The 19,804-nt window shown below is 40.4% G+C and overlaps 1 protein-coding gene across 4 annotated transcripts in view; it reads left to right on the forward strand.

The window, feature by feature from the left end:
* LOC139938566 (SEC14-like protein 3) overlaps positions 1–11,664 on the forward strand; it is a 29,918-nt gene extending 18,254 nt beyond the window's left edge. For 3 of the 4 annotated variants that reach the window (XM_071934140.1, XM_071934141.1, XM_071934142.1), the window contains exons 10-15: positions 643–749; positions 1,575–1,714; positions 2,647–2,933; positions 3,374–7,541; positions 8,203–8,289; positions 9,212–11,662. In XM_071934140.1, coding sequence (XP_071790241.1) covers positions 643–749; positions 1,575–1,714; positions 2,647–2,933; positions 3,374–3,492 — 653 coding nt within the window. In that variant the 3' untranslated portion in view covers positions 3,493–7,541; positions 8,203–8,289; positions 9,212–11,662. Of the gene's footprint in view, positions 1–642; positions 750–1,574; positions 1,715–2,646; positions 2,934–3,373; positions 7,542–8,202; positions 8,290–9,211 lie in introns of all 4 variants that reach the window. The other variant, XM_071934143.1, reaches the window with a different exon arrangement.
* The last annotated feature ends 8,140 nt before the right edge of the window (positions 11,665–19,804 follow it).

A 19,804-nucleotide genomic window follows, 5' to 3' on the forward strand; every position in this document is an offset into this window, starting at 1 on the left:
TAACAAACCTGTGAAAATTTAGGCTCAATCGGTCATCGGAGTCGGGAGAAAATAACGGGAAAACCCACCATTGTTTCCCCACGTTTCGCCGTGTCATGACATGTGTTTAAAATAAATTTATCATTCTCGATATCGAGAATTGATAATTGTTTTAATGTTTTCTCAAAAAGTAAAGCATTTCATGGAATAATATTTCAAGGGAAATCTTTGACCATAACCTTCTGTTAACCCTGTAAGTTATTTGTAAATCAGTGAACTTTTTTTTGTTTTCTGTTTCGAAAGTGTCCAATGGCTTTAACTAAGGTATTTGAAGAAACAGAATTGCGCAAAAAAAAACCTCACTATAATAATGTTAATACTTGGTTCTTATTTAAAGCGCTTTATTCTACCCCTATTAAAGGGGTGTATCTAAACTCACAGTAGTTTTTTCCTGCAAGGTATGTGGAGCTACGATTTGAAGTATGAGACCTATTCCTTTAAAGCACAGTGTAATGGTTTACAACTATGGTTGGGACGAAATTGGTCTTAGAAGTTTGAATAGACTTGCACAGTCTATGGAATTGGAAACTTAACAAAGTCATTGTTTAGATTTAGAAGTCAGAAGTTATATTTTTATTATATTTTTGTCTGTTTGCATTGCAGGTCATTACCATGATAAGTTGTTCAATCTTATTAGTAAAGAGAACGTGCCGATACATTACGGAGGTACTGCTGTGGATAGCGACAATGATCCAAAGTGCCAATCAAAGGTGAGTTGAAGTCACACAAACAAAATTGGCAAAAAATAGTCAATGGCCTGACGACCTTAGCAGAGTCTTTCTCAAAGGCTGAATGGCAACTTAACAAGCATGAACGAGTAACTGCATAAGTAGAATTTGAAACTTTCCACAGTGGAAATTTGATATGAAAAGGTTTGCGGTAACACCATGTAATGACTATCTCTAATGAGTTGGGGTGGTTCTGAAAAGAACCGTTGGTTTCAACTCTGATGTTTGGAACAGTTGAAACCATAATTTGACTACCATAATGGCCGACCGTGTTAGTCGACAGGGTAAAAGGAAAACCGTGCAATTTCGAGGCATGTTTGTGTGGATCATTGTATTCTACTTTTAAAACATCTTTTTACCCATATGCATTTTATAATAAACGGTTAAAAACGCTTGTCAAAGACCAACTCGACCGATCCAAGGCAACGTGTTCCTTTAAGCTACGCCCTATTGTGTATTGACCAATCACAATGCAACGAAGGTCCGACAAATAAAGTCCAACATGCGTGCGCGTATGCTTGGCACGCGCGTCAGAGTTGTGCAGAAAGGCATTGGAGAGGCTCACGTGTTCTTGCTCACATGTGCGTCGTGGGCGGAGCCTAATGGATTGGTCTATTGAGAAGCGAATTTGGGTGATGCAATAAACAGCATGCAAGGTTTTTCAAGTTGTCATATCAGAAATTTGCTTTTCTTTCACCTTTCATGCGATGTATGAATCAGACCGATCTCAGGATGTGTAATTTACATATTTGACATGAAGGTTCTTTAATCTCTGCTCTCTCTTTGTTTTGATGTTTTTCTAATTAGATTTGTTTTGGCGGTAAAGTGCCGAGGTCATACTATCTGAGTGACCAATTTGACTATGACAGCATGAGTGTGATCTATGTTGCAAATGGCTCCCATTTGGATCTCCGGTATAGTGTTAAGAAGCCTGGCTCCGTCTTAAAGTAAGTCAGCCAGTTTTTTAAAGTTGAAATTCTTGGGAAACCTCTTCTTCTTTTTCTGCAAGTTTACCTACATGTCCACAATTGCATGTTTGGCATAATGGGCCACAAAAATCATTTAAGAAAGTCAAATTTGTTGTAGAGTATTTTTTTTTTTTTTTGGGGGGGGGGGGAATCGGGAGACTTCTCAAAGCAATAAGGACTAACTCTGCGACAGTAAAGGTAATAGCAAGAAGTCCTCTGGATCCACTAGGCGAAAATAGTGTTCCAACAATTTTCCTACCTTCCACCCAGGCAGGAAAGTTACTTTTTAGAACTGAGAAGTCTCCTGAAGTTCCAAAAAATGTACTATGCGGCAGCAGAGTTTTCTCCCATGTTTTGAACAATCTAATCCGCGGCAGTAAAGTATTCTCCCCATTTCCAAAAATCTACTCCGCGGCAGTAGAGAATTCTGCCGAGGTCCAACAGAAAAAGCTCTGCGCCAGTAGAATATATACATGTAGTGAGACAAGTTTTCAAAAGAACATAACTATCGATCAAGGTCATATACACATCAGAGGGCTTCTCAAAGCGCTTCCATCATTATTACCATTGGTCACTGGGCCTTTAATAATTCCTTAAACCATCTCAGCTCCCAGGGGAGTGTACAGCCTGTGTGACAATTATTTGCTCTACTCGGCTAAACCAATCAAAAGTACCATCTCTGCCCTCACAGGTACCCAATTACCCCTGGGTGGAGAGAAACATTGTTTGTTAAGTGTCTTGCTCAGGGACACAAGTGTCACGACCGCGATTCAAACCCTCACTCTGCTGAACAGAAGCACCAGAGCTTGCGTTCGGTGCTCTCATCCACTCAGCCACGACACCCCATTGATACCTCACCATGCAATGCTTCAAAACCTACATGATTACATTTGTTTTCCTGGTCCTCACAGATGGGAGTTCAAAACAGAAAAGTGCAATATCTGCTTTGGAGTGTACCTGGAGCAAGCCACAGCAGAGAGCCAAACAGCCAGTCAAAGGGCGGGGCACGGGGTGGGGCAGGATAAGACAAGAAGCCACTCCTCTTCATCAACATCTTCATTATCCTCTTCATCATCGTTGTCATCAGTAGGGCGGGGCGATAGGGGCGTGGAACTCGTAGAAGTTATACCTCTCCAGAAGGTGAATAGTGAGATGGTTCCAGAGTCCGGAGGGCTAAGATGCGAAGACACGGGAACTTGTAAGTATCTCAACTTCTCATTTATCTAGCACCTTGTAAGTGTTAACAAGGCAAAATCTGCAGTCATTAGTTTGGTATAACCCAGCCTTTAAGGACACAAATGTCAAGACTGTGACTCAAACATTTTGTTGATCAGGAATACCAGAGCTTGAGTCCAGTGCGCTTGACTGTGCGGCCATGTCACCCAACTCCATGTAGACCTGAAAAATGAAAGATACCATTACCAGTTAAGCTCCACCACCGCCAGTAGTATCGCATTCTCCTGAATACCTGAATACGAGCAGAGTATACTGTTCGAAACGTCAAGACCACACTGGCTCTTTTCAGAGCCAACACTCCCACACAAGAGATTTTCACATGGTTGTACCTGCAAGTTAACTAATGATTTGTAAAAGTTTCTTCCTACACCAATACCTTTCCTGTGAACTTACATTCTACAGATGTTCTTAGATTTGACAACAACTACAGCTGGTTGCGATGTAAGAAGATATTCTACACGATCGAGGTGATGCCACCAGACAATGACATTAAGGTGCTGAGTGTCAATAATTCACTGTGACGTCACTAAGGTCCTCCCTCCACACTTAACCCAGACCACCTCGGTCAAGTTTGAGCGAGGGACTAAAGTCGACCATTGGGCGATTTGGCCTGCCGTTGATTTCACCAAACTCTTCCCAACTTAGGATTAATCTTAGTACTTAGGACGATTTAAATTCCGTATCCAAAGGTGTAGGACGCATTGAACCCATCCTAAGTTAGGACGGGTTACTCATCCTAACTCGAGTTAGGATCAATCCTAGCGTTTTGTGAAATCGGCTGCTGGTACCCAGCTGTCGATTTCACCAAACTCTTCCTAACTTAGGATTAATCTTGGGACTTAGGATGAGTGAAGTTCCGCATCCATAGACGTTAGGACACATTGAACCCATCCTAAGTTAGGACGGGTTACTTGTCCTAACTCAAGATAAGATTACTTGTCCTAACTCAAGATAAGATTAATCCTAGCATTTCGTGAAATCGGCTGCAGGATGTACATGTATTGCATGCGTAGGTAACCATGGAATATTAACTGGTGGTTGAAAAATGGTTCCTACTCAAATTTGCCCCATTGCCTCCCTCTACCTCTGTGTTAGAAATTATTGTATAGTGTTGTCTCAAAATAATCTTTCATTTACGGGGCTCGAATTTTAGGGAAAAAATCCACAAAACCATAGGGCTTAAAGATGCTATGTCAGATTTTTGGCCCCAAACATTAAAAAATAGATTTTTTGGAGTGAATGGTATTTCTAAGAGTATCACCTGCTCTAACGAAAAAAAGTTTAACTTTTACTTTTAATGGTCAGGAACATGACAAAAATTTAAAACGTTTCTTATAAAACACATAAGAATCGGTCACGTGATATGTTGTCGGGATCCCGACAAAAACTAATTTTGAGCACTTTATTTCACTGCTACTAATAATTGGCGGACTTTTTCGAGCAATGGCTCAAATGAAAGCTTGTAACTTTCTCGACCCCCATCAAAATACCTATTGAATTTTAAATCAAAATTTTGGGGTCAAATCGGCCAAAAATCTGACATAGCATCTTTAAGCTCGAAATGTTTACTGATCCAGGACTCTTTTTACAAGACCGGTCACAAACTAGGTTTGTTAGCTAGCACTAAGACATGTATGAGAGAATTAATGACAAAGGGAGATTTTAATGCCGGGGGAAAAAAAAACTTATAAAATTGTGGTCAATCCGCAACAAATGTTGTCTGGTAGGTCAATTAACTGTTTGATTGTATCGGAATTTTAGAATTTTCAGAATTGTTGCAATACTTTTACTCTTTCCAGCAATAACAATTAATCTAAAGTATTTTTATGTACATATTTGAAGGTGGTCTTTGATGATATATCTGCCTTGGGCCTTCCTTTGGTGCTGGCTAGTCAAATTTGATTATTACAAATTGTGGTTTTATAAAAAAATAAAAGGCGGGGGGGATAAATGATGCAGGTCCAGTATTTTTTCATCGGAATATTTCAACATTTAGGTACAATTTTATTAGAGATCTGTATGAAAATATTGAGTGTAGTGTTTAATCAAAGTTATATAATAGAAATCTATAGAAAGTGTATTTTTACGAAAGATTTATATGTCCTTTATTACCGACAGGGTTTTTTAATCTGATATAAATACTACATTTTGCCGAAAACACTTCATTGAGACTTGGCATTAGTTCATACAAAATTCAGGGTTTTAAAAATTTCCCCCTTTTAACAATCAACTTGCCTTTTTGGTATTGTTCATGTTAATAGATACAATGTTCTCAAAGATTGGAGCATTCCAAGTGGCAAAATATGGGGGTGAACAATTTTACATCAAGTCAGCTTTTAAATTCTGTTTAGATACAACAAGAAAAGACGAGATCGTATTTTTTAACTTACTGAAAAAGAACATTCTTAGCATTAATAAATTGTTTGAAAACAGAAACAATGAGTTTTTCTAAGCGATCAAAGAGTGCCATTTTACTTATGGCAGAAAATCCCTTTAATTTGAGGTGATATAAAATGTTGCCAAATTGTCTGTATTTGTTTTTTTCCTCAAAATCTTTACATTTGAATCGAAGATGATCTATTTATCAATCAAATTGGATTATTGATGTAAGGTAAAGAGATTCTAATGGTTGTAATATATTTAATTATTTATAGAAATCTATTCTACATTATTAATTATACTAAAAGTGATTATCAGAGTGGTATTTTAATGTAATTATCTCTTATCTGTATTATTTTTAAGCGCACAAAAATTGGATGATCCATAGCAACACCAATGGGAATGATATTCATCCTTATCTTCAAGCAACTTGATTCTGATTGGTCAACCCATCGCATCAAAACTGTGACTGTAACCTTAAATGGTCCATATCTAACCCTGCATTAAGCTATTTTAAACTACGCATCAAGTTTCCTTGAAGATGAATTCAATATCACATGAGTACTCATAGAATACAGAAAAATATAGCGCGTCTGCATCCCATACCGTAAGCGGCCTTCATCCTTGTTGGATATTAGACGCAGAAGGGCGATATTTTTCCGTATTCTTGGTAATTACTCAAAATATTTATTAGCATAAAACCTTTCTTGGTGACAAGTAATGGGGAGAGGTTGATGGTATAAAACATTGTGAGAAACGGCTCCCTCTGAAGTGCCACAGTTTTCGAGAAAGAAGGTATTTTCCATGAATTTGATTTCGAGACCTCAGGTTTAGAACTTGAGGTCTCGAAATCAACCATCTAAGTGCACACAACTACGTGTGACAAGGGTGTTTTTTTCTTTCATTATTATCTCCGAAGTTCGATGACCGATTGAGCTCAAATTTTCACAGGTTTGTTATTTTATGCATATGTTGAGATACACCAACTGTGAAGGCTAGTCTTTGACAATTACCAATAGTGTCCACTGCCTTTAACGCTTGTGTGACTACTAATAATATCAAACTTGAACTTTTTCATATGGAACTTCAGTAAAGCAATATTAACATGTAATATATTTAATTTATAAATGTTATACTTTGGTTCTACTGTTTAGATGTGGTTCCAGTCAGTTTGGAATAATTCTTACCATGGTCATATTTTATGGAGCTGTTTGAACTCAAAAATAAGCTGAGCAGATTTAATTATGCTTACCCGGGAACCGTTACAAGTCTAAATGGAACATACAAGTACTGGTACATGTATGTTCTACTGTGCCAGCTTTGTAAAGCAAGAAATCAGGAAATGAAAAATATCTATGCGCACAAAAAAACACAAAAAACATATAGTTGGTATTGTTGAATTTTATGTATTTTAATAGAGAAAGTTATATCTAATTTTGATTCCAGAATAAAAATCTAAAGTGCAACTTTACTATGGTGATAAATACTTTGTTGCAAACAAGTTGTTTGTTTTATTTGAAGATGAGTTAAAGATTAGTTATCTTGAAAACGCAGTATGTGGCACTCCTGGATTTTACATCAATATGGAGAAATATTTTGATTTTTGATTATTGAAATTCATGCAAACCATGAATCTCAATTCAGGTAATTAATGAAACATGAAGATTTTACTACTTAGGATGGTGCACAGCAACCTGTGATGTCACTAGCTGAGATGGTGCACAGCAACCTGTGATGTCACTACTTGAAGATGGTGCCAGCAACCTGTGATGTCACTAGCTGAGATGGTGCACGGCAACCTTTGATGTCACAACCTAAGATGGTGCACGGCAACCTGTGATGTCACTACTTGAAGATGGTGCACGGCAACCTGTGTTGTGGGGATGGTGCACGGCAACCTGTGATGTCTCTAGCTGAGATGGTGATGGCAACCTGTGGTGTCACTAGCTGAGATGGTGATGGCAACCTGTGGTGTCACTAGCTGAGATGGTGCACGGCAACCTTTGATGTCACAACCTAAGATGGTGCACGGCAACCTGTGATGTCACTACTTGAAGATGGTGCACGGCAACCTGTGTTGTGGGGATGGTGCACGGCAACCTGTGATGTCTCTAGCTGAGATGGTGATGGCAACCTGTGGTGTCACTAGCTGAGGATGTGATGGCAACCTGTGGTGTCACTAGCTGAGATGGTGAGTAAAAACATGCTATTGGATTTCCTATTGGCTTTCATCTTTTTTCCTTCGTTTTAGTGTCATTTTGAAAAAATGTAAACCACTACAGAAAGTAATGTCCATTCCCAGAATTTCTTTTACGACATGCATGTACAATGACTGATATGAGAATCACTTGTTCTTCTGCCCAGGTAGTATTTAAAAAGCAGGAAAGTTCTTTTTAGAACTGAGAAGTCTCCCGAATTCCAAAAATCTACTCTGCGGTAGCAGAGAAGTCTCCTTAATTCTGAAAAAATGACTCTGTGGTAGTTAAAATATACACATGGTGTTGGCGCAAACCAAATATGTACATGTATATATTGATATCTCACCAAGCTCTGGGTGCATTCGATTAGCTTCCCTGGGTCGACCCCGCAGTGCTCACTCGGGTGAGCCCCTGACAAGAGCTAATCGAACGATCACACTCGCCCTCTCGCGGTGACGGCATGCACCGCAGGTCATCCCCAAGTGACCCACTCCACAAGCAGGGCACTGGGGGCTGACCCAGGTGAGCCCCATCAAAGCTATTCGAACGTGTCGGGGCAGACCGGGGTCGACCCAGGGAAGCTAAACGAACGCACCCAATGCCTCAAATCCCATGTACTTATTTGTTTGTTTGTTATTTACTTACTACACGCAGGGTCTGCACATCATGGATTTGGATCTAGCCTTGCAGAAGTCTACACACCATGTGACACTTCTGATTCTTCACTCACATAAACTTCAGGTAAGCTTAGAGATCTTTTTCCATTTATCAGGCATTTATAGTATTTTAAAAGTGGGTATAAAGGTCGAGTCACACTGCAGCGATAATGAAAACGATAATGAGCACTTGCAAAGACAACGCATTCTATTGGTTGATTGAGTGTGGAGTAATTCAACCAATAGAATGCGTTCTCTTTGCAGCGTGATCGTTATCGTTTTTGTTATCGCTGCAGTGTGACTCGGCCTTTACCCATGGTTTCTAACCGTACACGAACGTTGCGCTTATTTTAGATGAAGTGATGCCCTTGATGTTGCATCCCTTTCAGTTTCAAATGACTGCCCAGAGATCCGTTAACTTTTGTATGTTCCGGCAACCCTATGTTTCAGGGTTGAACAAGGACAATTTTCCTTGAGCGGGATTTGAACCAACAACCTCCAGACTAACATGCTTGCGCTCAACCAACTGAGCTATCTAGCCCTATGTTGGCAGTCTCCTTATTTTGTCAACCCTACGTTTCGTTAGATCCTTGAGATCTACAGACTATAGGTTATGGTCAGATATTACGATTACTATGACTATAATACTTTATTATTTATTATTATATTATATTAAAACTAAGCCGTCCACGCCAGCTGGTAACTATGTGGTGGCTTCTGAGCTCAGGCCTCTCACTTGACAGTCTGACTTCACACAGTCTTCCTAACAATTGACTGGTCTCCCTCTTAGTCGGTTTCCATGAACACGTGATTCCATTACTAAGTGTGGATTCCTTATTGGAATCATCCTCTTGTCATCGCCAAAGTAGTGTAGCCTTTTTTTGGCTACTAGCTCAGTAGTGGTGCTCTTAACTTTTTGTCCACCTTTTTAAGTGTAAAATGTAGGGTCAGATACATTGATGTAATTTCAGGATATTTACAGTTTTTTTTCTTCTCCTTGTTTTCAGGATGCTTGAATCAAGACGTTGGCTCATCATTAGCAACTGTGATCCTGGAATACCACACATCGATCCTGGATTTGAAGATTCCGTGGATCCTGGATTCAAAGAGTTTGACGGTGGATTTCAAGACTTCGATCTCGGACTTGAAGACTCTTTGATCACGGATTTGAAGACTCTCATTCTGGATATTGGAAGACCCTGAACCTCGATTTGAAACATTTGATTTTTGATCTCAAGACATTGATCTTGGGATTACCAAACAATAATCCTGGATTAGAAGACACGGAATCTGGATTTCAAGATATTAATCCTGGGATTACAAAACATTAACCCTGGATGAAGACATTGATCATGGATTTTAAGACATTGATCCTGGATTACAAGACATTTATCTCGGATTAGAAGACTCGGTTACCGGATAACAAGACATTGAATCTGGATTTGAAGACATTGATCCTCGATTGCAAAACATTTATCTTGGATTTGAAGACTCGGTTACTGGATTGTTTGACATTGAAACTGGATTTCAAGACATTGATCCTCAATTGCAAAACATTTATCTTGGATTTGAAGACTCGGTTACTGGATTGTTTGACATTAAAACTGGATTTCAAGACATTGATCCTCGATTGCTAAACATTTATCTCGGATTTGAAGACTCGGTTACCGGATTACTTGACATTGAAACTGGATTTCAAGATCGGTTCTGGATTTACAAAACGTTGTGGATCACGGATTACAAAACATTTATCCTCGATTACAAAACATTGATTCTGGATCAAGACATTGATTCTGGATTTCAAGACCCACCCTTCATAGAAGCTCATAGATCTATGTAAGCTCCTCTTCATTTTTTTTCTTATGCTTGTACTGTGTCAATGGAATGACCAATAAGTACTGTAGCCTTGATCCAAGGCTGTCTTGGAGTCCAACCACCTGCCGTCCACGCATCATCCACACAAACGTAGAACACTGATCCACGCATGGAGTCTGTCAGAAAGACAGCCTCAAAACAACTGGACCAAATTTTTGCAGAAAATATTGCTTAAGAATTTTCTGCTAAGCAGAAATGAGCAAGATACCAGTCACAAATTGTACTTGGTATTTTGGCTGGTAGCCTTTGGTACAAGCATAATTTTGTTATGCTTACATGTAGCTACTTTTTTGTACTTTTTGCAGCTCTATGAAATTGGGTTGTGGTTATGTTAATAGCTGAATGTTAATGTGTCTTGATTGGCTGTTAAAATATGAATATGCAGTTGGCAGACCAATAAGTACATCCTACAGACTCTATGCGTGGACTATCAGGCAAATGGATTGTGCAAGACAGCCTTGAAATCAAGACTAGTATTTATAAGTGAAGTACTTGACGTAGATCATTATCTCTTCACATAATGCTTACATAGACCTAATGCACATGACGTCATTTCAGTAGGGCGCCCTCACCAAGAGTTCAAAAGGAGATTGTTCATTGGCCAATACTGTGCGCCGCGCGTACAAATCTGTGCGTCTTGATTGTTTCGTCACTGTTGTTCCTCTAAGATGCTGTGTAGATGACGTCAATGCATAAGGTCTATTTGAATGTAGCTATGGTGGTGGGTTTTAAACTAGTGTAGCATTACATACATGTAGGTTCCATTGAGAAATTTTAAAGGCACTGGACACCTTTGGTAATCACAAAGACCAGTATACTCATTTGGTGTATTCCAAAATAATAAGTCTGTTAAAATTGGACTCAATTGGTCATCAAAGTTGCAAAAGAATAATGAAAGAAAAAACACCCTTTTTGTACAAATTCAGGTGCTTTCAGATGCTTAATAAAAGGCTTTAGTTTTTGTTTGTTTTTAGTGAGAATGTTCCCTTTCTCAACAAACATTACTCCGGAGGGAGCTGTTTCTCAAAATGGTTCTCACAACAGCTCTCCATTGCTCATACCAATTAAATTTGTATGCTAATTATTAATTTAAGTGTCCAGTGGCTTTAAATAAGACTTTAAGAAGGCTAGATTTAGTGAAAAATCTTTCGGGTATTCAGCTGAATTCCTCAAGGATGAAGAGAAAGGAATAGCATTCGAAAGGAATCAAATTTTTAATGAAAAAGCAAGCACCTTTGACCAATGAGTGTTGGGATCTAGCAAAAAGTTACCTTCCAACATTTCAAATTTATCTGATTTTTTTTTTGAAAACCTTCAAAAAGCTCCTTTAGTGTCAACAATGAAAGACCAATAATGTGGCACAATGAAAACAGCAACCTACTTATTAATTCGGTTATGTTTTGGCTGGTTATCAAAATAGTTTTGTGGGTTTTTTATTTGTGGGGGGGGGGGGGGGGGGTGAGGAGGCAAGTTGGATAATGACAAACAATTTTTGGTGGGGGCGCTGTTTATCAAGTGAGTGCATATTTATTTTTAATTTCACCGGGCGGGGCTAGGCAAGAATGGAGGCAGAGGGGCTGCAGGTCCCCCTGCCCCCCCCCCCCCCCCCCCCCCCCCCCCCCCGGTTGATCCACTGTTTTGTATTTATGTATTTAGTGGGGAGAAAGTTTCCAAAGTTATCGTAACTAATAAGATAGTTGACTGAAATAATCCTATATCAGAATAAAGAACCTCTTAGGATGTTTAAAGTAGTTAATTAGATAGTTATAGTCTTTTAATGACTGGATTGTTAAATTATTGAGAATGATTTAATAAAACATGCAGGTCATGATCAAGAATATATATTTTGTCTGAAATGTGCATATATTAAATTTTAAAAAACACGAAAAATTTAATTCAAATTAAACTATAGGTATTGACTACAAAAACATTATTGACAAATGGTTTTAATTGTAACATTAACAAAATTTGCATTAAATGTGTACATAAAAATGCAGCGGCACTATAACCTAAAAACTAAATAAAATTCATAAAAAACAGGTGTGAAAATACGCAAATTTTCGCAATTGGCAAATGCGTTAGCAACCATGGAGGGCGTTACAAAAAACCTTGTCAATTAATAAAAAAACGTTACATAACTAAATATGCGCACATGTTTTCCTTTAAAGCAGCAATTAAAAAAAAGAACAATGCGCAAAGGCGAATAAGCACAAAAAACAAACAAAAACATCCAAACAAACACAACTACAGTGCTTACCAAATCAATTTCTAAATATTTACCAAAACACGAATGAAAAATTAAATAAACAAACCAAAAATCGCAATGCGTAAATATACTTTTTGAAAATCAACCATAGAGGGCAGCATTAGACGTTTTAAATTTTACAACTGTTCAACATAAATATCTACCCCCAAAAAAAATCCTAAAGAGGGTAGTATTTATCATCTCAAGAGCGTAGTATAACTCCACTCGCCAAATCTACCCACAGATTAGAGAAAACCTGTCATTTGAGAATGAGCATGCAAATTGAACAGAATAATAAGAAAAGCGTAACGCGCAAAAAAAGTTTCTTAAATTGACCATAGAGGGCAGAATAAATTTCGACATAAAAGACCAACAAATCATTAAGTGTGACCAAACTCCTAACTTCCTAACTTATTTTTCTCAAAAGTGCCACATTTCTCAAATATACTTTTAAACATTTAATGTGTAGCTAAGAAAGCGCACAAATCACAAACAAAATCTGAAAACTATCTTAAATTTGCTAAAGAGAAGTCGGTTAAAAGTATATGTAAAAGCCTAGTTCAAATTTTTTAAAAGGAAGAAAAAAATCGCAATGCGTAAATACGTTTTGAAAATCAACCATAGAGGGCAGCATTCTGCGTAATTTAACACTTCCACATAAACAACTTGTAACTTTAAAAAATAGAAAACACCAACAGAGGGCAGTATTATCAAATAATAATGCGTGCGTACTGAGATATAATCCAAATTTAGGTGAAAAACCGCAAAACGCAAAAAAAGCGCAACTCGAGAGGGCAGTAAAACTCCACTTGCCAAATTGCGTTTTTTCGTCAGATAATTATTCAGCTTTTACCAAATGTTCCTAAAAATCAAACAAAAACACTTAAAATGTATATTTAGTGCAGTATAATAAAATGGACGCCTCTAATGCGCAACTTGCAACACTAAAAAAACGCACACAAAAAATCGTGTAGAAGGGTTAAAATTCTTATATTTAAAATGACGACCAACATAAATCACAGTCCTTCAGCGCCGTTCGAAATTCGCTATGCTTCGAAGTCATGTGAGCTAGCAAGCCAGACGAGCCCACCCTACCCTGTACCCTAACCCTAACAGCGTTGAAAAATTATCCCATCAGCTTATACTCTAACCCCATAGTAACTGCCGAGCCCAGCACTAGCCAGCGAGCCAACTGCCTTCCAACCACCACCCCTAACCTTATCCCCAAGTCATAAGCAATATCCAGCTTGGTTGCCGTCAACCAACTCCAACCCATACCCTAACCCCAAGTCATCAGTCCTGTCGAGCTTGCTATCTACCATCCAACCCGTACCCTAACCCCAAGTCATCAGCAGTCTTGTCCAGACCTCATCAACACCCTAAGCCCAGTCCTCTCAGAAGCCCAACCCCAGCGACTGCCATCCAGCCCTCCAGCAACCCAACCCAAGTGATCGCCATATAGCGATCCAGTCTCGTCAGCAGCCCAGCTCTACTGACTGCCTTTTAGCACTCCACCCCCTCAGCCCCAAGAAATCTGAGCCAGCAAGGCCCTTGGTCAACCCTCAGATCAGCTAGAAATCCAAGGCTTGAGCCAGGCAAAACTTTTGGTGAGAAATTTGTGAAAAATTTTCTAAGTCCAAATGCAGCAAATTCATCACTCCAAAAACCATTAGATTTTTATAACAGCTCAGTAGCGCAGCAGTGAGAGAGAGTGCTTACAGAGTGGAAGGTCCCCGGTTCAAGCCCTACCCATTTTTACTAGAATTTAAAAAAATTCTTTATTTTAATGGTAAAAGGGTCCTGGAGAGGATTTGAACCCACCCAGCTCACAGCCCCAGGATTCTGGGGGCTGTGAGCTAGCCCGCTGCGCTACGGCGGCTCTTGAAAAAAATCGCTCGGAACTAATATTTAAACCTTAGGATGGGGGGGTAAAAAAAAATAAAAAATTTAAATGAGATGAGAACTATGAACTTTGACATCACCAGAAAAGCAAATGAGAGAAAAAGAGAATTTGAAGTCATGCAATACTTTAAAGAGTATCTTTATTAATTCACCAATGATAAATACAAATAATATTAATTACAAGTAAAGAAGATACAAATACTTATGGGTAAATTTAGGCGTTTCTACAAGTATTTAAAATAAAAATAACTCTTTTCTTTCATTAAAATTAATTAATTAATTAGTTACTTAGAAATGCTTAAAATTAAACGCATCAATTTCCAGCCACCATACTTTTCAAAAACATTTGGTAACCTTAATCAAACACAAGCCATGTTATTTGTTCTAAAAATTTAAACTGATTTTGCAAAAACGTAAAGAAATTGTTTCTTTCCAGTACCTCAATGAGTTTTTTTATACAACCATGTATGATACTTAATGAATCGTATACATGGTATAAAGATGTTTTGCATCCTTCACTTAGTAGCATGGAAATCAACATAAATAAAGTGTTTAAAAACACTGATGTTTTTTAACGTTAGTTGCCAATGTTTTGGTAGAAACCCCATGGGGTAATTAGGGCTTATAGATTGAATACATGGCTCTCTTTAATATATAACTTTTATTAATATTTGTCTACATACATAATATTCTTAATGTGAATACTTCTACCCTTGCGATTAGCAACAAATTGTTCAGCTTTATACATTGGGTGTGGGGGATACTGTTATCATGACGGGCGTCTTTCGGACACCTTCATGTTAAAGTCTCAGCTTAAAATTTTGACATGTTATTTATTATAAGCAAACAATTTGGACGCTCTGTTCTTAAATTTCTAGCATATTTTGTCACCTTTATACCAATTGTTTTTGCTAAAACCTTAGGGGGGCACACGGGGATGCACCACTTTTCTAGGTTGCACTTCTGGTGAATTGAAACTGTCTAGTTTCCAATCCATTTAATCTTTAATTAGTTATTGTTTTGCCGCTATTTGTTTTTTTCCTCAAGATAACCTGAGGTGGAGGTAAATACAAAACACGGTTTGCGTGTACTTTATAGCAAACAAAGGTTTTTAACCATTGAAGTTACTATAAATATCGAGTTTGCCAACTGCGACATTTACATCCACTAATTGTTTAATTTTAAAGGCCCAGAGTTCAAATGGGGAAGGGGCGTTGCATTGAAACCAACTGAGAGAGGGGGCACCCCACCCCCTTGTTACACCACTGCAAACCACAGTTTGTTTAATTAGGCTAATTAAAGTGTACACACAAGAATTTAATCATAGCGACTGTATACAATATCCACAATGCTTACAACATTTTATTGTTTTTTTTAAATATTTTATTACAATATAAGGGTGCATCATGATACCATGATCACACCGACTACCCTCACCCATAATACCTAGGGGAGGAAGAGACACGCCCCTGGTCTTACTAACTATTTCCATATTATGTTTATTTATCTCTATGCCTAAAACTTGCTGGATTCTGTTATCCAAACGAGCAAATCTTGAAATAAGTTTTCTTAACTCAACTTTTAAAAGAAATGTACCCCTCGTTCCGGACCATGCTGGAACGACTTTGTAGGCTTAAAAAGGGAGTGAGATAACAGTGATAGAACTGAAGAGCCAAGGGCTCATGACAGTGATATAACTGAAGAGCCAAGGGCTCATAACAGTGATAGAACTGTAGAGCCAAGGGCTCATGACAGTGATAGAACTGAAGAGCCGAGGGCTCATGACAGTGAAAGAACTTAAGAGCCAAGGGCTCATGACAGTGTTAGAACTGTAGAGCCAAGGGCTCATGACAGTGATAGAACTGAAAAGCCAACGACTCATGACAGTGATAGAACTGAAGAGCCAAGGGCTCATGACAGTGATAGAACTGTAGAGCCAAGGGCTCATGACAGTGATAGAACTGAAAAGCCAACGACTCATGACAGTGATAGAACTGAAGAGCCAAGGGCTCATGACAGTGATAGAACTGTAGAGCCAAGGGCTCATGACAGTGATAGAACTGAAAAGCCAACGACTCATGACAGTGATAGAACTGAAGAGCCAAGGGCTCATGACAGTGATAGAACTGTAGAGCCAAGGGCTCATGACAGTGATAGAACTGCAGAGCCAACGACTCATGACAGTGATAGAACTGAAGAGCCAAGGGCTCATGGCAGTGATAGAACTGTAGAGCCAAGGGCTCATGACAGTGATAGAACTGCAGAGCCAACGACTCATGACAGTGATAGAACTGAAGAGCCAAGGGCTCATGACAGTGATAGAACTGTAGAGCCAAGGGCTCATGACAGTGATAGAACTGTAGAGCCAAGGGCTCATGACAGTGATAGAACTGTAGAGCCAAGGGCTCATGACAGTGATAGAACTGTAGAGCCGAGGGCTCATGACAGTGATAAAACTGTAGAGCCAAGGGCTCATGACAGTGATAGAACTGCAGAGCCAAGGGCTCATGACAGTGATAGAACTGTAGAGCCAAGGGCTCATGACAGTGATAGAACTGTAGAGCCAAGGGCTCATGACAGTGATAGAACTGAAGAGCCAAGGGCTCATGACAGTGATAGAACTGAAGAGCCAAGGGCTCACGACAGTGAAAGAACTGTAGAGCCAAGGGCTCATGACAGAAAAGAACTGTAGAGCCGAGGACTCATGACAGTGATAGAACTGAAGAGCCAAGGGCTCACGACAGTGAAAGAACTGTAGACCTAAGGGCTCATGACAGTGATAGAACTGCAGAGCCAAGGGCTCATGACAGTGATAGAACTGCAGAGCCAAGGGCTCATGACAGTGATAGAACTGTAGAGCCGAGGGCTCATGACAGTGATAGAACTGTAGAGCCAAGGGCTCATGACAGTGATAGAACTGTAGAGCCGAGGGCTCATGACAGTGATAGAACTGTAGAGCCAAGGGCTCATGACAGTGAAAGAACTGTAGAGCCAAGGGCTCATGACAGTGATAGAACTGTAGAGCCGAGGGCTCATGACAGTGATAGAACTGTAGAGCCACGGGCTCATGACAGTGATAGAACTGTAGAGCCGAGGGCTCATGACAGTGATAGAACTGTAGAGCCAAGGGCTCATGACAGTGAAAGAACTGTAGAGCCAAGGGCTCATGACAGTGATAGAACTGTAGAGCCGAGGGCTCATGACAGTGATAGAACTGTAGAGCCGAGGGCTCATGACAGTGATAGAACTGTAGAGCCAAGGGCTCATGACAGTGATAGAACTGTAGAGCCGAGGGCTCATGACAGTGATAGAACTGTAGAGCCGAGGGCTCATGACAGTGATAGAACTGTAGAGCCAAGGGCTCATGACAGTGAAAGAACTGTAGAGCCAAGGGCTCATGACAGTGAAAGAACTGTAGAGCGGAGGGCTCATGACAGTGATAGAACTGTAGAGCCGAGGGCTCATGACAGTGATAGAACTGTAGAGCCAAGGGCTCATGACAGTGATAGAACTGTAGAGCCGAGGGCTCATGACAGTGATAGAACTGTAGAGCCGAGGGCTCATGACAGTGATAGAACTGTAGAGCCAAGGGCTCATGACAGTGAAAGAACTGTAGAGCCAAGGGCTCATGACAGTGAAAGAACTGTAGAGCGGAGGGCTCATGACAGTGATAGAACTGTAGAGCCGAGGGCTCATGACAGTGATAGAACTGTAGAGCCAAGGGCTCATGACAGTGAAAGAACTGTAGAGCCAAGGGCTCATGACAGTGATAGAACTGTAGAGCCGAGGGCTCATGACAGTGATAGAACTGCAGAGCCAAGGGCTCATGACAGTGAAAGAACTGTAGAGCCAAGGGCTCATGACAAGGAAAGAACTGTAGAGCCAAGGGCTCATGAAAGTGATAGAACTGTAGAGCGGAGGGCTCATGACAGTGAAAGAACTGTAGAGCCAAGGGCTCATGACAGTGATAGAACTGTAGAGCCAAGGGCTCATGACAGTGATAGAACTGTAGAGCCAAGGGCTCATGACAGTGATAGAACTGAAGAGCCAAGGGCTCATGACAGTGATAGAACTGAAGAGCCAAGGGCTCACGACAGTGAAAGAACTGTAGAGCCAAGGGCTCATGACAGAAAAGAACTGTAGAGCCGAGGACTCATGACAGTGATAGAACTGAAGAGCCAAGGGCTCACGACAGTGAAAGAACTGTAGACCCAAGGGCTCATGACAGTGATAGAACTGCAGAGCCAAGGGCTCATGACAGTGATAGAACTGCAGAGCCAAGGGCTCATGACAGTGATAGAACTGTAGAGCCGAGGGCTCATGACAGTGATAGAACTGTAGAGCCAAGGGCTCATGACAGTGATAGAACTGTAGAGCCGAGGGCTCATGACAGTGATAGAACTGTAGAGCCAAGGGCTCATGACAGTGAAAGAACTGTAGAGCCAAGGGCTCATGACAGTGATAGAACTGTAGAGCCGAGGGCTCATGACAGTGATAGAACTGTAGAGCCAAGGGCTCATGACAGTGATAGAACTGTAGAGCCGAGGGCTCATGACAGTGATAGAACTGTAGAGCCAAGGGCTCATGACAGTGAAAGAACTGTAGAGCCAAGGGCTCATGACAGTGATAGAACTGTAGAGCCGAGGGCTCATGACAGTGATAGAACTGTAGAGCCGAGGGCTCATGACAGTGATAGAACTGTAGAGCCAAGGGCTCATGACAGTGATAGAACTGTAGAGCCGAGGGCTCATGACAGTGATAGAACTGTAGAGCCGAGGGCTCATGACAGTGATAGAACTGTAGAGCCAAGGGCTCATGACAGTGAAAGAACTGTAGAGCCAAGGGCTCATGACAGTGAAAGAACTGTAGAGCGGAGGGCTCATGACAGTGATAGAACTGTAGAGCCGAGGGCTCATGACAGTGATAGAACTGTAGAGCCAAGGGCTCATGACAGTGATAGAACTGTAGAGCCGAGGGCTCATGACAGTGATAGAACTGTAGAGCCGAGGGCTCATGACAGTGATAGAACTGTAGAGCCAAGGGCTCATGACAGTGAAAGAACTGTAGAGCCAAGGGCTCATGACAGTGAAAGAACTGTAGAGCGGAGGGCTCATGACAGTGATAGAACTGTAGAGCCGAGGGCTCATGACAGTGATAGAACTGTAGAGCCAAGGGCTCATGACAGTGAAAGAACTGTAGAGCCAAGGGCTCATGACAGTGATAGAACTGTAGAGCCGAGGGCTCATGACAGTGATAGAACTGCAGAGCCAAGGGCTCATGACAGTGAAAGAACTGTAGAGCCAAGGGCTCATGACAAGGAAAGAACTGTAGAGCCAAGGGCTCATGAAAGTGATAGAACTGTAGAGCGGAGGGCTCATGACAGTGAAAGAACTGTAGAGCCGAGGGCTCATGACAGTGATAGAACTGTAGAGCCAAGGGCTCATGACAGTGATAGAACTGTAGAGCCGAGGGCTCATGACAGTGATAGAACTGTAGAGCCAAGGGCTCATGACAGTGATATAACTGCAGAGCCAAGGGCTCATGACAGTGATAGAACTGTAGAGCCAAGGGCTCATGA

This window comes from Asterias amurensis, chromosome 6 (assembly GCF_032118995.1).
Source record: "Asterias amurensis chromosome 6, ASM3211899v1".
Lineage (NCBI taxonomy): Eukaryota > Metazoa > Echinodermata > Asteroidea > Forcipulatida > Asteriidae > Asterias > Asterias amurensis.